This window comes from Pleuronectes platessa, chromosome 18 (genome assembly GCF_947347685.1).
Source record: "Pleuronectes platessa chromosome 18, fPlePla1.1, whole genome shotgun sequence".
Lineage (NCBI taxonomy): Eukaryota > Metazoa > Chordata > Actinopteri > Pleuronectiformes > Pleuronectidae > Pleuronectes > Pleuronectes platessa.
In genome coordinates, this window is record NC_070643.1 from 6,024,183 (window position 1) to 6,044,608 (window position 20,426).

The 20,426-nt window shown below is 39.2% G+C and overlaps 2 protein-coding genes across 3 annotated transcripts in view; both read left to right on the top strand.

The window, feature by feature from the left end:
• The window catches only part of LOC128462138 (CMP-N-acetylneuraminate-beta-galactosamide-alpha-2,3-sialyltransferase 1-like), a 29,438-nt gene extending 26,711 nt beyond the window's left edge, over window positions 1-2,727 (top strand). The window contains 1 exon segment of the mRNA XM_053447437.1: window positions 291-2,727. Within this exon segment, the coding sequence (XP_053303412.1) occupies window positions 291-452 (162 nt within the window). The 3' untranslated portion in view covers window positions 453-2,727.
• A 5,596-nt stretch (window positions 2,728-8,323) lies between these two features.
• parp10 (poly(ADP-ribose) polymerase family member 10) lies at window positions 8,324-19,770 on the top strand. Of its 2 annotated transcripts, XM_053447400.1 has the most exons (12): window positions 8,324-8,456; window positions 9,849-10,024; window positions 10,715-10,957; window positions 11,052-11,282; window positions 11,359-11,633; window positions 11,709-12,356; window positions 13,900-14,112; window positions 15,801-15,900; window positions 15,975-16,928; window positions 17,747-17,880; window positions 17,958-18,132; window positions 18,224-19,770. In XM_053447400.1, exons 2-12 carry the CDS (start codon window positions 9,850-9,852, stop codon window positions 18,520-18,522), a joined length of 3,447 nt encoding a protein of 1,148 aa, XP_053303375.1. In that variant the 5' UTR covers window positions 8,324-8,456; window position 9,849; the 3' UTR covers window positions 18,523-19,770. The 2 variants fall into 2 exon arrangements, with proteins under 2 accessions (XP_053303375.1, XP_053303374.1); XM_053447399.1 differs by having other exon boundaries at window positions 11,359-12,356.
• The last annotated feature ends 656 nt before the right edge of the window (window positions 19,771-20,426 follow it).

Below are 20,426 nucleotides of genomic sequence, written 5' to 3' on the forward strand. Positions count from 1 at the left end.
GTAAGAAGTGCAGTGTGAAGTACATACATAACATCACCTTGACAAACAGGAGTCCCTCAGTGAAGTGGAATAACTATACAAGGACAACTTCCTTCATGTTTTGTGAGATTGCTGTTTCAGAATAATAATGAGTTGTGTATTTTTAGAAATAAGAATAAGCTAGAATATGTGGATCTGTACTGATGTGAAAGTTGTAAAGACTCCAGACGTGAATGAATAAAATTCAAGCTTGTGTTGATGACGTGTTGCCGTGGCTTTGACACTGGGATTTTGTTTCTCGCCTCCTCCAGGTCAGTGTGTTTGGATTTGGGGCCGACCAGTCCGGAAGCTGGCACCACTATTGGGAGGATAACCACATGAAACACACAGGGGTCCACGACGGAAATTACGAACACAACCTCACCTCGCTGCTGGTGGAGAACCACAAAATCAAAATGTTTCGCGGCACATGAAACCAACCCTGTTGTGTGCCGTGGGACGAACCTCACGCACTCACAGACAGCCCTTTGAATGATGAAAAAGGCTGTCTGTGAGTGCGTCACCTGACTATGGAAGAACACTTCAATGATTTCCAAGGACATTGTTGAATGATCTCGTCTCGTCTTTACAGCTCTCTGTTGCTTGCTGGAGCTACTGTTTGAGAAGTGTCACTCCTATTGACAAACCCACAGTTTCTGTTTGTTCCCAGAAAAAGACCCTGACACGCCGTCAAGTCAAGACTAAAGCAACACTGCCACTTGTTTCCGGGCGTTTTCATATTATGTACAATCGCTTTGCAACATGCCTCAGTGTGATTGTCCTCCCCCTCTCCGCCTGCCACTCAGCTTCCACATAAGTAGTGTTATTCTGTGCCCGAATACACACGCACATCTGCACACTCTGATACAGTGGGTTGTGTTATGCAGCTAGTAGGCTTGTGTTCCATTCCAACCATATACTGTATTTAAAAACAGAAGTCATGAAAGCCTCTCTAAAGCAGGGCTGTCCAAACTACGGCCCACGGGCCAACTGCTGCCCTCCATCCATTTTTAATTGGCCCGCATCAAAAAAATTAAACAAAATTAAAAAACTAACAATTTACTAGTGCTTAAATGGCACTTACTCATTGCACTTTGTAGTTTTGCTTTATTTTTGAAGAAATTGTACTTTCTTGATTCTTGTTGTTCTGGGTTTGTACCCTCGGGGTTGAATGCAATTGTAACTCACTTTGGATAAAAGCGACAGCTAAATGAAATGTAATGTAATGTAATGGACTGTGGCTCACTGAATTGCACTTCTCAGTTTAGACACCAGGTGGCGCCCAACTCACCCCTGACCTGCTAGCTGTTACTGGATGAGACATGGGCCAAACTGAAAAGCCAAAGTACAGTTGATGGTTTATGTAGTTATTATCACACTGATGTTTGTTCAAGTGCAATTTTTTTACCCAGATTCTTTTTCTGTTATTTGATGACATATATATAAACAGGTTGAGATGTCATGATTGACAGCTGAGACTGACTCACAATTGGTAAAGCTACTACGCAGACTCTGTTTCCAAATGTGCAAAATGGCAGCGTTTGTATCTGGGATAATTTGGAAAAAAAATTCAGTAGAGGGAGGAAGTGGTTAGCAGCGGGTTAGGGGTTAGATCATTTACAGTCTATGGTTGTGCCGATAAACACAAAGAGGAGTACACTTACAATTGTGTCATCAGGAATGCAACTTTATTTTTTTGTTACTTTTCTTTTGAGAAGTGGCACATACTTGATATTCCTAGTCTTGGCATTTCTTGTGTCTTGTTTAGTTTTGATTGTAGCCTATTTTTTTCATGTACCGAAATTACAGGACAAACATTTAATTTATTTTCATGACTATAGAGACATTTACTCTGTCCCAATTCAGGGTCTGCATCCTTCGGGGTGTGAAGGAGGCAGTCTGCGTGGTCCACATAGATCAGGAAGGCCGACCCCAAATGTAACAGTCTGGTCTATCAATCAATCAATCAATCAATCAATCAATCAATCAAATGTTATTTGTATAGCCCATATTCACAAATCACATATTGTCTCATAGGGCTTTAACATGGTGTGACATCCTCTAGGAAAAACTACTAAAAAACCCTTTTAACAGGGTCAAAATAACGTAGAAACCTCAGAGAGAGCCACATGTGAGCCACATGGTCTACAGGGGATTTCCATGATCGATGTCTTTTTATGTCTTTTGTCTTCTGAAATGAAGTGTTTAAATTTTGATTATATTCATATTGTCATGTCGTTCATTTACGCTGAGTTTTAAATAATTCATATGCTTTTAAAAGAAATACGCTCAAAATATAAGCAGGCATACGCTCTCATACTAATTGAAAAGTTCGGTGGGGAAGCAGGCGGAATAATGCACTATGCCAGGGAAGGGTAGATTTAACCATGCTTGGCTAGAAATTGAAAAGTACATGCCATTGATTACAACAGACAAAGACCTCAATCAAACTATTGTCTCATTCATTTGCATCATTTAATGTATACTGTATGCTTTGGAATTCTCATTGTTAGCTTTAATACTAAATTTGTCACTTTTTCATGTATACAGCGAGATTTATCAAAATGTTTGGTCATGGAAATTTGGTTTAAAGTTATTGAAAAGTCATGGAAATGCATTGGTAAAATGTGTATGAACCCTGGTATTGATTCCTTGTGTTTGTTTTTTTGTTTGGATATTTTGCCTCATTAAAGGACACTTTCAGTTCAAGTTTTTGTCTCTGCAGCTTGGGTACTACTGTTTTGACTTAAACCCTGACAGTGTCATCGGCTTGTCCCGCCCCTATTACTGTCGCTTAGCAACAGCGCTGCAGATGGACACCACATGAAAGTTTGACTGGCCCTTGCTTTTTTAACATGTGATTCCTTGAATGAACACATGTCACTTTGCTTTATGACTTTGAAAAAATGGTTCATCACCAAAGCACATTGAATCCTGAGATAGATTGGGCCGGGAAGGAAGGATCCACCAGTTGGAGCCTTAGTTTTCTGAGATGAAAGGACACATTTCTTGGTCGCATTTGAAGGAGCTTTGGAAATGGGCCACTCGGGCCACTCTGACGTATTAAGTCTTTAAATGCAGCCTCGGAATTGACACACACTCAGCCTCGTTTGAAAGGGTAATGCGAATAGATAAGAATTCAAACAGCAGTCACTTCTGTATTTCAGTGGGACACCAGACAACTAAAACTAAATTTAAATCTTAAACTACAGGCTTTAGGGTTAGGGTTCCCTCAGATCGGGGCCCATGTCCCTGATGTGACAGCCCTCATCAAATTCTAGAATCCCCACTCAAACCTCATCTTCATTCATGAAGAGCCTCTCAGATATAACCACTGTCTGCTGATCCAAAAGGATCCATCCATATCTGAAGCGTTTTAAATACAAAATGACAGGGGACAAAAAAAATATTTTTATAAGCTTAATAAAAAGAAACACTGATTACACTGTAAATATCATTATAATAAATTCCACCTTCAGGCAGTGAAGATGTTTGATATAATAATGGAAGATATGAGAAAAATAATTAAATTTCTTCATCACACTGTCTGATTGTGAATCTCATAAAGTACCTGCACTGCAGAGCTACTTGTGTCTGATTGCAGCCGTAAAATACAGCTCAACAAGGCCAAGGGACACTTAAAATCAAGTCCAAAAAAAGGAGAAGGAACAGCATGATAATAGAGAGAGATCTATCCAAACATCCTCCGTTCTTTGTGGTATAGAGTCCACAAGAGTTGCTTGAAAACTCTGCTCCCTGTTGACATGACTGCATCATATCATTTGCACAGATTCGGCAGCTGCACATTCAAGCTGCCAAAATTCAGTTCTACTGGATTGACGTCAGGTGACTGAAGAGGTCACTTAACTTATTGCCATGTTCACGAAACCAGTTTGAGAGGACTTGCTTTGCAACGTGGAGTAATATCCTGCAAGAAGTAACCATTACAATGGTGTGACATTTATAGGAAAAATTAAGCTGTGCCTATAAAGAGATGAACATGCTCAGATAGTCTGTGGCATTCAAATCATTGCCACAGACTTGGTATCAAGGTGCCCAAAGTAAAACCATCACAGACAGTATTGCACAAGCAGCCTTACAGAGCTCGTATGTCTATAAACTTGTTTTAAATTGTGGAAAGTAAACTCCCGCCATGGTTGCTAAAATCAAAGCATTCTCTGAAAAATGATCTCAAAAGGAGCTTCTTCCTCGATGACCTGTTGGCATTTAGCGTTTTATTGTACAGCAGAACCTACAAACTGTAGCTGCACATATCTGCACAGTTTAACAAACTAGAGCTAAGGCTGTCCTTGTTCGCATCAAAGCTGTATAAGAAATCTAGTATTAACTGGAATGGCATACCTCTATCAAGGCCAAACAGTCCTCTTAAACAATCAAGCACCAAATTGCACACGTTCATAGATATCAGTCCCACAATGTGTGGGATTTTTTTCATCAAGATCCATGAATCTCATAATGTTCAAAAAAGGGAAAAATACGCCCCCTAATTCGGACCTAGATTTAGAGGGCTCTTCGCTGACACAGACCACATCCTTCCACCATCTGGTAGTTTGGCATAATCCTGTCAACTAGACAAACAAGGCCCGACAGTCCCCTCATGAAACTACATCTAAATACACTAGATCCTTCTTTTTATTTAGATCTGCACCAAATTTCCTTTCACTCATACACATCAGTCCCCTAAACCTGCCTGATGTTTTCATCAAGATCCATGCATTATTCTCTTAGAAATCAACAACATAAAACACCCTATCTCGCAACGGATTCTGGATTCGCAACCAGAACCAGTTCTGCACAGGCATTTTATTGGTTCTTCCCTTACTAATACTGCATTCTCTCGCCAGATTATTGTGTAATCCTGCTCACAAACAAACAAACAGGCGGGGGTGAAAACATAACCTCCTCAACGTAGATATAGATAAGTAATCAATGAGATTTTTATCCCAGATGAAAAATTGGTGCAAAGGTTTTTAAATTCTTGAGGTTTCACACACAGTTCTTTATCTGGTTGTACGCAGGCATTAGTGATGGACATACAGCCTTCACTGGGGTGCCTTATCAATATATCAGTGAAGTACTGTACATTTTTAATGTACACTGTGACGTGCATTTTTTATGGTAGGTGCGAAGTGTCTTTGATGGGAGTTTTTTTGTTCACTCACATTGTACTGTGTTTTAACTTTCTTTGTTATTTCTAAGATAGTTAGTAAACGTTACAAGTTTGCTTTAGGTTATTCTTGTTTCATTTTTTTCAATGATATGCAGGATACATACGACATAGCCATTTGAGAGAGTCTTGTTTGTACCACTAAGCAAAATACTATAAGGGATCTACGTCAATATTTTTGCAGCTTTGATAAAACAAGGCTTCATTGGCTTCAGAAAGTATCAGACCCATTCACTGTTTGCACTCTGTGTTATGTTAAAGATCTAATATGATTTAAAATTTCAGTTCGTATTTTTTATATTTCCCCCAAAATCTCTTGATTTGATTTGATCAATTTGATTGTCAGTTGCTGAAGGGCTATCTCTTATTTTCTATGTTCAAAGCTTGGAATTACTTGAAAATGTTTGACTCACTGCTTCAGAAAACACAAAAGCACTTTGTGTCCTGCCCTTGTGTAATCATTTTCACCAACACATCTCTTTGATTGGGAAATATCGTACATATTGTTTCAGATCCATCAGGCGACGCTATATCTATATCTAATAGACTATGATTTGCTCCATGTGCCTTGTTTCATAATGGGACTTAGCCCAGTCACTGTCTTCATGTTCTTTTCCCCTCTCCCTGTGAGAGCAGGTTGATAAATATAGAAGCCACACTGTTTGTAGAGTTCAAAATCGTTCAGCCACGCTGTCTGCATTAACAGTTTCTTCTGAAGGGGATACTGTCACCTACTGGACAGGAACGGTCATCAGCATTAACGTCACTTGATTTATCCTTTGAGAGATGATGTGAGACTTAATATTAACACTTCAGAAACGGTATTCAATTTTTTTAATGATTGAACATAATAACAAACCCCGTTGCATTTGACCTGCTTTTTCTTTCCAGCTTAGGTTGCCACATATAGATTTTCTGTTTTTCTTTGTTCTGTAGTCTGAAGACGTTAAGGTGACTGACTTGCTCCTTGGTTCTGTCTTGTGTCAGAGAGATGGATAATGAAAACCTTGCATTATTCAGTAATTCAGTTATCCGTTGATTTGCACAATACTGTAAAATACGATGTGTAGAAATGACAAGGAGCTCAATAAATTATTAACAAAATATTTCGCAAAATTCTTGCAAATCCTGCAGAGGCAGGGTGTCATTGAGATGCATAGTTACTCTAATGCTGAGCAAAGTAAAAAATGCTTCCCCCCAAAAAAATTGTTTCACAGGAAGGATATTAGAAATTGGTGAAAGAGTTAATTAATTAGTCTTTATTACACTGAACAAATCCAAAATAAGAATTAAATTGAAATATGTGCCTCATTTGAAGAGAAATGTGGTAGATACCTGTTTCTGAAATATACCCATATCCTTGAACTTATTTCTGCTTTTCACTACTGGGAATTTTCTGTTTATCCTCACAGGTACTTGATTCATTTCTATTATTTCCGATGTTTTTAAATTATGAAATTATGAAATCAGGAGCATTGTCAAACAGATTTAGTGAGTCCTCTTCTCTTTGTGGTTGTAAGTCAGTAATATGTGGGTTGAAAGATTTGATGAAAGTGTGTCAATACCAGCAGTTTTTCATTTAATTAAAAAAGTCTGTGTTTTGCATAAAGAAACAACATAATTAATTATCACATCATAACCACATGCCATTGGGATCTAGTATATGGTATAAATGATAAATGTTTGACTATGTTTCAACAGGATGATATTTAAAAAAAAAAGTGTAGTCTTCTGAAGATTGAATGAGATTATCTAAGCAAGCTACAGTTGTTATCCCTGAAGTACTGGACCTTAATGCTGCTACACATTATTTCTGCTTTTAACAACTCGGCTTCACAGTACGGGCGTTTTGCGACTGCTGTGGACGAAACTCGTTCATTTTTACCAATGATTGTATTTAGTGAGGTTGCTGAGTCAGCACTCACATTCTGTAATAATAGTGTTTAAACTTTTAAACCCTTTTTTAATATCCTGACCGTTCAAAGTTCTAACTTAAACCAGCAGAATTATTCCTTGTCAGTAGTGAGTCCTCCTCAAACAGTTCTACATTGTTTTTGTGCTGGACACTGTGACCAGTCTTTGGTCCAAATCAAATCAAATCAAATCAAATAAAAGTTTATTGTCACATGGACCAAATAACTTAGCGTCATCAGAGCAGTGAAATTCTTATGACCTGGCAGGCAGAATATACGCAGTAGACGGCTAATACAAGATAAAAAAATAACATATAACATATAACAAAGTAACATATAACATATAACATATAACATATAAAATATAACATATAACATATAACATATAATATTTAACATATAACATAGTACAACAAATTATATTTAAATGAAGGGCTAGCAGCAGTTTACAGGGTGAAGGAGTGGGAATATTAAATTAAATAATATGCATATATGTGTAGTAGGTAAGTACTGAGTGTAGTTGTATGAGTGGGGGAGCACAATGTAAATGGTGATGGCGACTGTTCAGTGGGTCAGTGTTGAAGTGAAGTTTCAAAACTTTGTTTTCTTTCTACCTGGTTCAACATTTTATAGTCAATATTTTACACAAAGTGAAACTTAATTTGCTTTATTACTGTTCAAGTGTAACATTTGAATGATTTACTGAACTTCTGTTTAATACATTGCATGTCAGCTATTTCAGAAGTAAATCAACACCATCTTCAAGAGGAAATTCACAACCTTTCAAAATAAAATCTCTGCAATTTAACTCATTATAAAGCACATTCCAAAACAAACTGTGCTTTTACTTTGAAGACAAATTGCCAAACAAGAAGGGCATATCATCAGAGATTCCCGACTCAGATTCGAGACCAAGAAATGCCTCCTCATTTTCCTCATCCGGTTCTTCATGCAGCATCTTTATGACTAAAAGTAAGTCTGAAATGATTGGATGAGGGGATGCAAATTAATCATAAATCATTGATGACTCTAAACATTCCCGAACAACAATCATGTTAACATTAATCATAATTAATAAACACAAACAAACGAGATCATATCGTTTTTGAGCAGTACGTTGCCAAAGAGATTATTATGAGATCAGAAAGATGAAGGACGCTCCCTTTACGTCTAGGCGCGTCCTTCCGTCAAAGCTGTGCGCGCTCCCGCTTCTCGGCGCGCAGGCAGAAGTCATCGCAGCCGTGAGCGCGCACCACAACCCGGAAGTCGTGTGTCTGTCTGTGGACGAACCCTCCGAAGTGACGAGTTGACGAGCTGATGTGTTCTTCGTAGCACAGGTGAGTCCAACACCGTCTCCTCTATTCTCCTGCTTCTATCGATGCGAAATAAACCAATGTCTCCGCTCCGGTGTCTTCACGGCAACGGTGGCTCTTGGTTTCACTTTCTACTTGAACTGACAGAGCTGCGACTGACGTGAACTTGTGTGGAACTGCGCAGCAGAGACAACAACAAACTGGAGGCCGCAGTCTGAACCTGTTAGCCTCAATGTTTCCAGAAGTGAATTTGGTTCCAGACACACTGTAGCCGAGCTTCCTGTGAGGCAGCAGCGCTACTACACTGCTGTGTAGGCCATAATCACGACGAGCACACTTTACTGTCCCCACTCGCATGTGAAGAAAACATTGTACCCCATGTGTGGCTTAAAGTTTGCATGAGCAGCAAATTACCACTATAAGATTAACTCAGTAAAAGGATTATGTACAGTAAGTAACATCAACAAATTAAAATAAAGTATCCTGACTGTGATCAGGCTGGGGGGGAATGCAAGTTGTGTTTTTTTTTTGTATGTAAGTAAACGCCATATCCTGGACACATACCTGAAGACACGAAAGTACCTGAACACCTTGGTGTGCGATCAAAGATTTATATTAAAGAAAGATTTCACATTAGCCAGTTAAATAAACAAATGTTAATATAATAATAATAACCAAATCCTTCGATGTCCTCCATTAGAGAAAATGATTCATACACACTCTTAATCATTTCCCATGATGTTTAATGAACGTCTCGGGGATGTTGACCTCATCAGACATCAACTACTTCTCTCCTCTCCCTTACAAACAATCTGACATTACTCAACTATTGTTTTTTGTATCACATGGACATAATAGCTTAGTCATTAGACAAAAAACACTCCATGAGTTAGAGGCTGGGTACTTCCTGGGCAGGTCAGTAGTCCATCAGAGGGCAAAAGTCCACCAGACCGAAAGTCAGAGGTTTTGATTCCCAGTCTTCCCCATTTCGCATGCTGAAGTGTCCTTAAGCAAGATGCACTGAAAGAATGTTTGTTTAAATGGTTGATTGGCAAAAACTGTAAAGCAATTTTAGGGGTCATCAAAACTAGACAAGCGCTATATAAATACAGACCATTTACTGCTTTTGCTTCATAGTACAGGATCCAGGATAAAACTCAAAACCAGGAAACTCCTGCACATGCAAAAACACTGATAGACTCAGACCTGGACTATACATAATGGGCTTTTTCCCCACATGTTTAAGGATGCCCGGAATTATTATTTTAAAAGTATAATGGGTTGTTAGAATATTCCTCGAAAAGCAAAGTAACATCTTGTGTAAAAAAAAAACTTCAGGTCAGGTTTCACATTTAGAAAACAATGACCTGGAACACTGACTGATTAAGAGCGGGTGTACGTTTGTGCTATTTTCAGGATGCAAGCTGAAAGCCTGGAGGAGAGGACGGTGGAGGTGCTGCTGCTGCCTGAAGGAGTGGACGAGGAGCTGCTGTATCTGTACTTTGAGAATAGGCGCCGCTCGGGGGGAGGCCCACTCGTCTCCGTGGAAAAAAAGGGCGACGGTGCCACATTGGTGTTTGAAGACGCAGCAGGCAAGTAGAAACGTATATTCATTTATGGTATATATTTGTGATTTGTTTGCCTTTGAAATTAGCTCAAGATTGTTTTTAATTGATTGTCAACAGTGTAAAAAAACAATCTGTTCAGGGGAACACTCAGAGTATGTCCACAAGTTAAACTGAGAGCAAGCACACATTCAAACAACCTAGACTTTGGATACCCAAGTTAAAGTTTTGACAACAAAGCAGAGGCAATGTATTGGGTATACCTTAATGGCAACATACATAAAAGATTAGTCAGGAAATAATGAGAATAAAATAACAATGAACAAATAAATAAGACAAGGAATAAGGTGAAAAGAGAAGAGAAAAGGTAGCTACTTAAAAATGACTGTAGGGTTTTTTCAAATGTCAGGAAAGGGTGCCACAAATTGTAAAATTGTCTCTCTGATCCAGGGTAGTGAAGCAGATTTTTTTCTAAATTCATCACAAACATGATGTGTCCAATCCATTGGGAGTAGGAAGGAGGGGCACAACGTCAACATGCAGAGATCTTAATGAAAAACAATAGTATATTTTGGGGACTTGTATGTACATGTATGAGTGTGAAATTTTGTGCAGCTCAATTTAATTAAATTGGACTGTCGGACTGGGTGCTATTCTAGTGTGTTATTTATATGCCGAATGTTAATTCCATTATTTCTGCTCTGATCATGTTGACAGCTGCAGCCGAAGTGCTGTCTAAAGGGAACCACGTTCTGCATAATGTTGAGCTGAGCGTGAGAAAGCCTGCCACAAAGGACCAATGCAGACTGTTGCTGCGGGGGATAAAGCCCAACACCGACAATGAGATAATAGAGCTCTATGTGGAGAACTTGATGGGGTTGAATGTGAATGACTACCAACTGTATCCCTTATCGGGGAGAGATTTTATCCTCATTCACCTCAACCAACCCTTGGATAAAGGTCTATAAAACGCCCAAAGATGATAAAGGATGTTTTTTTACATCTGTCCAAATGTTCAAATTGTCATTTTCATGTGTATGTTTTTATTGCACAGATTTCCAAACCCTCTCCGCGAGGGTCTCCAGGCGGACACTGGATGGGGCTAAGGTAACACTCGAACAGACTGAGCAAACAGACTCTGTTTTAGTGGAGAAGCTGCACCCTGGCACCACGCAAGACCTGCTCATGCTGTACTTTGAGAGCAAGCGAGGTGGCGATCAGAGGGTGAGGGACGTCACCATGCTATCGGAGGGGACAGCAAAGGTGTCTTTCTTCAACCACGAAGGTAAGTCTTTGGGCCGTTTAAGCGCATGCTGTTGCAGTTTCCTCAACAAGCAAACAAACTGTTATTCTTGCCACAGCTTTGGGTCCTGTCCTGGATCAACAACACAAACTGGAGGGTGCCGAACTCTTAGTGAGGCCGTACTTCGACTTCCTTCAACCGACAGAAGCAACATCACAGAACGCTGGAAGTGGAAGCCAACCTATGACTGAGGGAAACTCGGAGGACCTCGGTGAGATTCAGATGCAGACCAACGGTGACAGTCAGTCTTCTTCTGAGCAAACCTCTGAGCTTCTTGCTGCGGCGGTACAGGACACAGCAGAGGAAGCTATAGATGACAAACCTGAGGATGTGGTAACACTATCGAGCCATATTGCTTTTGCTGACCCAGTGAAATTAGCTTTGCTTAAATTTAGCCCCCTTTCACAGGACATTGTCAAGGCTTACCCGGATTTTACCATCGAGGTAAAAGACGACGGCATTCTCATTGAAGGAAGTGACAATCAAAAGTTGGATCAGATCAAACAAACCATTACGGACTTTCTCGGCAATATGGGTGAAGCTGATTTCACCCTCGAGCCAGAAAAGGCTCAGTTCCTTGCAAGAAAAGAAGTGAAAGAGCGACTGCTACAAACCATCAATCAAACCATGTCACCCACTATTTACTCTGTATCAGATTCTAAAGTCGTGGTAACATCGCTTTCCCAGAACTCGGCTCACCAGGCGTGTAGCTTTTTAACGTCCCAGATGTGTCACTTCAGCATGCCATTGGGCACAGAACATGAATGCATGTTATATTGCAGAGAGTGGTCTGAGTTCCTGCAGGCCCTGGACTTCTCTTCTGTTAAGGCGTCGGAGCAAGGAGGGAATATTGATGTGTTGACACTGAAAGGGATGGAGAGCGAGAAGAGAGCTGCAATCCTGCAATTTCTTTCTACACCCATTGAAAGGGAGACAGTGATCACTATGAAGCCAGGCGCACTGAAATACATCCAGAACCATTGTCATCAGCTGTTGGCTGACATGGACCAAGTTTCCATCTTTCCGCTAGAGGCCGAAGACGCCTGTGGTTTAAAGGTAAGTTGTTCATCAGGATAATAACATTAACATTTACTTACTTAGAAGTAAATATTACATACTTGCTTAGTAGTAAATATTAAGTGCTAAATCTGTTGGACATGTCTGTTGAATGTCTGTCTATAAGCAGCTTTTCTTTGTAGAACCGACCTGGAATTCCTATTGTTTTGTGGACTTTTCTCCAAGTCCTTCCCTTTTTGGTTACATCCGTTTAGAAGTGGTATTGTATAATCATCCGTGTGACAAAAACTTTAGCCTACATTTCTAAATTCTCTGTGACATATACGGAATATGATCTCTAATGGGTTTTCCGTGATCCCATCATGCAAATGTTTTGCTCAAGTTTAAACATTTTAAAGCCTTCGTCTATTTGCATAATTAAAGTCTTTGCATACACTTTGTATATTAAACGCACCACAGGAAACATTTTAGTGTTTGAATCCACAAAACAGGGGTAAACAGCGTTGAAGCCGAATTCAATACAATTGAAGTAAATGGGACGCTTGGATGCCACATGAGCAGTATGGAGGCATATTTTTTTTATACGTCTGAAGAAGAAGACAATTTGGTAATTAGTAATGTAGCCTCTACAAGGGGCTTTAGTTTGACACACAGTCTGCACTGACACTGATTGAGGCCACAGTGCGGCGGATACATTTATAATTACTAGATAATTCAAATGATGTGCCCTTCTCGTTGTATGCCACAGCACACCAGGCAAAGAGCGGCTGAATGTCCAGTGCACAGGGAGCCTAACTCCGCAGTAGGCCCTATGGTTCCTGGCGCATCTGACAACATGTAAAGATTGAGATGAAGCCTACTGGGTGTGTGCGTGGGATAATCAGAATTTTGTTATACTTTTAAGCTTTCCTAAGTTTATCCTCAGAAATTCAATATTTTTTGGAATGGGTGAAAGATTGAGATCCTTCAAGGGAAGGATAAAGGAAGTACCAGATGCCAGGTGCATCCTGTCACTTGAATACTACCTAATGCACACAGTCCGGCTCCTTGTGCATTTAATGGACATTTAATCACGCTTTGCCTAGTGTGCTGGGCGCAATATTTGTTATTGTCTATTAATTGCAAACATTTCCAACACAGTGTGGCCTCAATTAGTGCAGACAGCATGTGCTTATTTACGGCACAGTTCTTTGCCTGTGCCAGTCTTTTGGTGGGTGGGTGAAGGTGTGCTGCGCGCCTGTTAGTGACGCTTATGTGTATGCGGACTGTGGAAGTGGAGCCAAATTGAATCCATAAAGTAGGGCAAACTAAACATAACATTTATTAAATTCTAGGCAATACTAATAATTCTAAATGGGAATGGGAAAACATGCAAAATATATTCCTAATATTGGCAAAGCCATTATCAATCGCTGATGGCTCTGACCAGCAGCGATCGCATATTCCATACAACCCTAACATGTATCAGCAGAGATTTTGGACGGCAGTAGTGTTAATATCATTGGTGATTGATTGTTTATTTGGTTTGAATCCTCTTAAGCTTCATGCATTTGTAAAGCAGCTTCTGTTTCATACCTGACAGATTTATGGCCATCCTGCCACTTGCCAAATGGCTGAGGAGGTGCTGCAAAGCGTGGTCTCCTCCATCTGTACCAAAGCCATCCCAATAGAAGCTCCAGGAGTTACCAGGTTTTTACATGAAGCAGATTGTCAGAGCCTTCTGAGTGAAATGGAGAGGAAGTTTGAGGTGAACATCGAACCACAGTGCACGCCCTGGGTGCCCATGCCTGGCCAGGTAATATAATGATGCAACAGAGCTGAAGTTTTGTCAGCCTCTGCGTTCTCCTGTGTTTTTGAAGCTATGAAATGCAGCTCTAATATTTCACATTCCCTAGTTATCACAAATCACATTATTATTTCTTTAAAGTTTAAAGACTGATTTTCTTCCTCCTGAATTGTGTTTTTAAACTTGTCTTTATTAGAAGAGACTGGCAAATATTTGATAAACACCTAAAATAAATTATAAATCTGAAGTAGATCATAGATTTGTTAAACCTCATCACTGTGCTTGTACAGCAACACATCAATACGTTTGCATATACTGTAGTATATTATATAGCTTTTTATTTATAATATGTTACGATAATTATTGATATTGTTCTACTGCGCAACCCTAGTTTCGACCAATTGTAGCTACCAGCTTATTTCCAACTATAGTCTCTAAACAATGGAAACAATTAAACACATATAGTAAATGGACCAACATTTAGGAGTTTTTTACCCCCTAAAATCAACAGAGGCCTCTAAGAGCTCTATTTAAATACAACAAAAATGATTTTTCTTTTGGTCTGAATCAATCCATCCTCACTGTACTTGAACAAAGCATAAGCAATGTCTCCATGTCAGTGATGCAGGAAGTACTCAAAAGTTGAACTTTTCTTATTAAGTAAAAGTATTTAGTGGCTTTTAAAGTTTTAAAAGTAGAAGCAATTACTGAGTGTATCCTATTCAATAATGCAATGGTGTATAACATCATTATGGCCTATGAGTCTTGGCGATGTTTCTTCCCCAGTGAGTGCTGCTGCTGCAGGAGGTCTGATGTTCCCTGTCCGATCGGATTGAATCAGTGGACCAACTCTCCTCTCATTAATGCTTACTTAAAAAAAAAAAAGTAAAACAATGTAAACAAGTAACAATGTGCATTGTAAATAATGCAGTCGAGTAGAAAGTACAGATACTTTCTGATATATGTAGTGGAGTAAAAGTGAAAAGTACCTGAATTATAAATCTACTCGAGTAAAATACGGATACATGAAAAATGTTTTTGCGATTCAGTATCGAAGAAAATAAACTCTTACATCGATCACTGACCAATATGTTTTAAACATTTGTTATATCGCTATAGATTAAAATAATAATATATCAACTTATAAATGTTGTTTTATTGCCAAGATCTATGCTACAAATTCAGCGAGGCAATATGCATTTCTTAAAATGTCAATGTAATCCTTTAGTGACACTGTGTTGCTTTATAAAGCCATAACTAATTCTGATCCTTATAGTAACTCTTGAACTCCATCATGTGTGAGGATGCATGTAAAGTTTTTACAAGAAATTTACAAAACAATTTTATTCTGTCTCTGTTTCAGCAACACCTTGTTTCACCAAAGGTTTTTTGAGCAGATGACCTTTTGCACAAATACCAAATCCTTCCATTATTCAGTTTAATTACTCTCCTTGAGTCCAAAATGTAGCACATAATGTGTTTCCTTCCTTTTGTTCCCCTTATAAAAGAAAACTAATAAGAAACATTCAGCAAAAATATTTTCAATAAATAGTTAATTAACTACATTTAGAATATTCATAGATATATTTATTACATGTATAATTAGTGCAACACTAAGTAAGAATCAGAAATTCAGCATAAATATTGAGGTAACTCAGGTTGTTCTGCAGTATTCACATAATTATCTTGTATTCCAGGACATTTTTGATGCTGCATGGCAGATGATGTCGCACAGAAACTTTCAGAGAGGGTCTGTGGATGAGTTACAAGCAGATTCAATGCAAACTCCAGACGAAGGTAACGTCTGTCTTTTATAATATAACTTCTCATATTCCTGTGCAGTTTCAAACACTCTGGTTGCTTCTTTGTAGACCTTTTAGAGGAGGCAAAGAAAATCTTCTCCGCCATTGATGGAAGAGTTGAAGAGAATTCAGACATGGATGATGTAGACCTGTACACAGCAGAGGAGCCGACGATGGCCGGAGATGGTTCCCAGTCCTCAGCAGAAGGAAACAATGCGAGTGGGTTAGCCGAGGGTCTTTCTCGTGATCTAAAAGAGGAAGCCCAGCTGTCTTTAGCCATCCAGTACTCAATGGAGTCAAGTCAGTTGTACCTGGATGATGATGATGAACAGCTGCAAAAAGCCATTGAGCTGTCCAGGAGCATGATCGTCCCTGAAGCCTCTTCTAGGGGTGCTGAAAGGAGCCCCCAACCCAAATTGAATCATAAGAAGAAGGACATCAATGAGGCTTTACAGGAAACCATCAAGGCAGCCAACACCATCCAGTTAGTTGTGTTTGCAGGTTATATCTCTGATCTGACTCGAGTGGAAATCGCCTTTGGGAAGAGGGTCATTCAGAAACAGATGGAGGAGAAACTCGAGTGCAGGAGCATGGGGAACATGACTGAGTACCACTGGAAGTGTTTGGAGATGATCAAGAGGAAGCATGCAGTCGAGATCCAAGTTCAGGGGACCATAATCACCGTTTCTGGATTCCAGCACTTTCAGCCTGCTGGAGTGGGGGATGTGAAGTTGCTTCTGGAGAGAGTCGACAATTCTGTACCCAGGCAGGAAATCCTGAGGACTGTGCAGTGGGTGGTACATGATCAAGCCTCCTCAGACACAACTCCATACTCAGATGATGCCACAGTATTCATCGAGAACGCCTGGAGGATGAAGCTGAAAAAACTTGACATCTTACTGGACAATCAGCCTCACGTTATCAACTTTGAAAAGATGGAGGAATGCAACATAGCTTCAGAGAAATCTGTGAAAATCTCAAGGAAACTGCTCATTTCGGGGGATATGCCAGAGGAAATACCAGGTAAATGGAACTTAAGTTGTCTCGTGCTTTCAGTATTTTGAAAAATTATGCTCTCTGAATGGAGCCCAAAAGTGACAAAATGTAGCATAGCTAGCTAACACTGATACAAGGCTTCTACCTTCATAACATACTTTACAGGCGTGACTCGAATGTCACTCAGTAGAGCGCATACCTCCACCAAATCCCATCAGTCTCCTTAAATTCAATCAGGCTGCACCAGATATCACACAATCATAGATATCAGCCGCGCTGCTCTTCTAAACATACGTCTAGCTGAATTTTTTTTCCGTCTACAAACAGTTCACAGCGAAATAGTCCGAAAAATGCCAAACTGAATCCATTCATTTGTTCTTAAAAGGTTTTTATAGTGAAATATTTGCAGGAGCACAATATGCACAGCTTCATACTGTATGACTGCTTTTATACAAGAAAGTACTGTAGTTGTAATGAAGTTGAGCTGAGGGCAATAGTCTCTCTCTCTCACTCACTCACTCACTCACTCACTCACTCACTAGCAGTGGCAGCTCCGCAGCAGAACCGTGGCTGTTCCACAGGTTCCAGACATGTTGGATTATTGAAAAGTTGAAATTACTACATTAGCTTTTGGTAGCCTATATACTGTAATTTCATTGCGCTAGTTTGCTGGCTATAAGTAAGTCTTAAGCTACTTTTTATTTACAGTATATTTGTGCTTATTACTTATCTACATAGCAGTGCTATTCGTTGACATACTTCTTCGCATATTGTCTGTGTCTATAAATTATATAAGGGGGTAAAAGAAACTAAATCTCCTGTAAAATTTGATTCCTTTGTTACAGAAGAGGAATATTCTCTGATGTCATGCATGCCTGAATCCTACAAAGTCGATGAGGAATCGGATGAATTTCAGAATGTGGTGAAGAACTTCTACGAGACCATCCAAGGATACCATAGCAAGATCAGAATCATACAGGTGAGAAAATACCCCACACGTGTTTAAGCAAATGAGTTGGCGAGTCACTAATAACATGGACGTTTTTTTTTCTCCAGGTGGAGAAGCTCATGAATCGCCTGCTCTGCAATCAGTTCAAGTTGAAGAAGGCGAGCATAGTGCAGCGGGCCACCTACCCAGAAGTAGAACGGACTCTTTACCACGGCACAAGTGAGGATAGCGTGAAGGAGATATGTGTTCATGGATTCAACAGAAGCTTCTGTGGAAAGAATGGTATGTTTAGTTTATTGACTCTGTTCTGCTTTCTGACACAGTTTGTCTGATGTATTTTACTAATCTCTGCCATCCTGGTTTCTCCTCACAGCCACCGTCTACGGTAAGGGGGTTTATTTTGCTGTCGACTCTGCCCTGTCAGTTGAGGATCGATATTCACCCCCAAACAAAGACGGACGCAAGTTTATTTTCGTGTCGAAGGTTCTAACGGGGGACTATACTAAAGGTTGCTCTTCAATGAAGACCGCCCCGTTAAAGGAGAGCGACAATATTCCCCTCAGATACGACAGCGTGACTGACAACCTCACCAAACCGACGATGTTTGTCATCTTCAACGACACGCAGGCTTTTCCGGAATACCTCATTACGTGCGAGAAAGTCCGCCGCTGAGGAAACACATCAGCTGTTTGATAACAAGCAAAAGATGTGAAGAAGGGACTGCTTTTTGTTTTCATTTTCATGTTTTGCCTTGATTAAAAAAGTGTGAATGCTTCATTAAGGGCTTATTAGCTAAAGTGTACAGTTTATTTTTTGATTATGCAAATGTGTGAATCACTGTGCTGACTGTTGCATCAGTTGATCTACTTTCAGTTCTTTCAGTTTAGTCACGTCCGGTCAGGAGAAACACAAGCCGCGGAACAAAAAAAAAAAAACATTTTAATTTAGCAACTTAAAGCATTCAGTTTTTTCCCATTAAGGAGCGAGGACTTAAAGGTTCAGTGTGTAAGATTTAGTTAGCAGAAATTGAATAAAAAATATACCTGAACAAACTGATGTTTTCACCAGTGTGTTTCACCTATATTGTACGAATTGTTGTTTTCTTTGGCCTAGAATGGGGCCTTTATATTTAAATACTTTATATTTACATGCTACTCTACGTAGGCCAAGCTGGACAAACTAAACAACTTTGAGTTTTTAGGACAGCTGAAGTCTGCTACATGCTCTATTTGTTAAGGTTTGGAAGGGGAGGGTGATGTGAGGGGTATTCAGCTGCAGCATGCAACTTCATCCCTAGATGTCATTAAATTTTACAAACTGAACCTTTAAAATGGGTCTGACTTTAATTGTTAATTTGTACACAACAACATTTACTCTTTTGTATATGTGGTTTAAAATCAACCATAAATAATATGTTATCTCTGTGGGGGTTTTTTTATCAACAAGAAATTGTATGAATGTTAATATAACTGACAGTTTTGATTTGGAAACGCTGCTGTCGAATTCTTTCTACGAAAGATTAATATGAACTTTTTTGACTGATTAGATTGTGATGGTCTTAATCTGACTCCGTCTATATTTGTTTCAAGATTCAGTTGCAGAAACTAGTGTCCTAGTTCTGCGTTTCCTCCTCCGACCATGATAATAGTTAAGTAAGCGCTGAGAATGGCTCCTAAAAACAGTTACAGTAACAAAAAACTTAAAATTAGGCATTTGCAACCATTAAGGTAATCTTTGTAAAGTCATCCTAAATGTCCCTTGGATTAATTAATCATGTTTTATTTATTAGTTTTGTCCTGCGCAGCTACTGTAGATTTTACCTCTCACGCCTGCTGAGCATTCTTACTTTGTAAGGAATGTTGATTGTTATTTTGATACAACAATCATCTAAATAAACTCTTTCTGTAATGTGCACAATGAGATGATGCTTCATTGTCACATTCCTGTTCCTCTCCACCTTTGCTTCTTACAATAAGAAACAATGAGGAGTTTCGTGGAAGTGTGCTGTGGAATCAACACTGGTGTGCTATATAATTAAAATCAGGGTTCATAATATCTATTATACCTTAAGTAAATTTTTCAGAACATGTCCGTGCTACTGTATTAATGTTTTCTCAGAAGTCTGTTGTGAAATGCTTTTAATCACAGTAAGGAAAGAAGTAACTAATAATATAGTGTAGTCCAATATACAGAGTGCCGGATAAGTTTTCCAGATTCACCAATTTAAATGATCATGATAAATAGGTATCCTATGTTGACATGGTGAAGATATTTTTAAATATGTTGTGGCGTTCTTTCACATAACTAAGTGGAAGTGTAAAAAAATATTCCAAATACAGGTTATTTAAAATTATCCAAAGGAAGTGGCACCCTTGTACTCAATAAGTATAATTCAGCTTTACTTTAACCTCTTGGCTGTAACATTCTGTTTTTTTTTTTAAACAGAATGTAATTTAAGCACAACATTGTTTTTAATCAAATATTTGTAGGGAAGAAGTCAAGTCTGTATTGATGAGACACTAATGTGATGAAGAAGGAGGAAAGAGAAGCTTCATCTGTCACGTGTGCCCCGACAA

Bases quoted from the DNA above. Each gene is read 5' to 3' on its own strand.
- parp10 (XM_053447399.1), top strand. From the start codon at position 9,850: ATGCAAGCTGAAAGCCTGGAGGAGAGGACGGTGGAGGTGCTGCTGCTG. The intron at 12,357-13,899 runs GTAAGTTGTTCA...CATACCTGACAG, and splicing joins AAGACGCCTGTGGTTTAAAG to ATTTATGGCCATCCTGCCAC. The intron at 14,113-15,800 runs GTAATATAATGA...CTTGTATTCCAG, and splicing joins GGGTGCCCATGCCTGGCCAG to GACATTTTTGATGCTGCATG.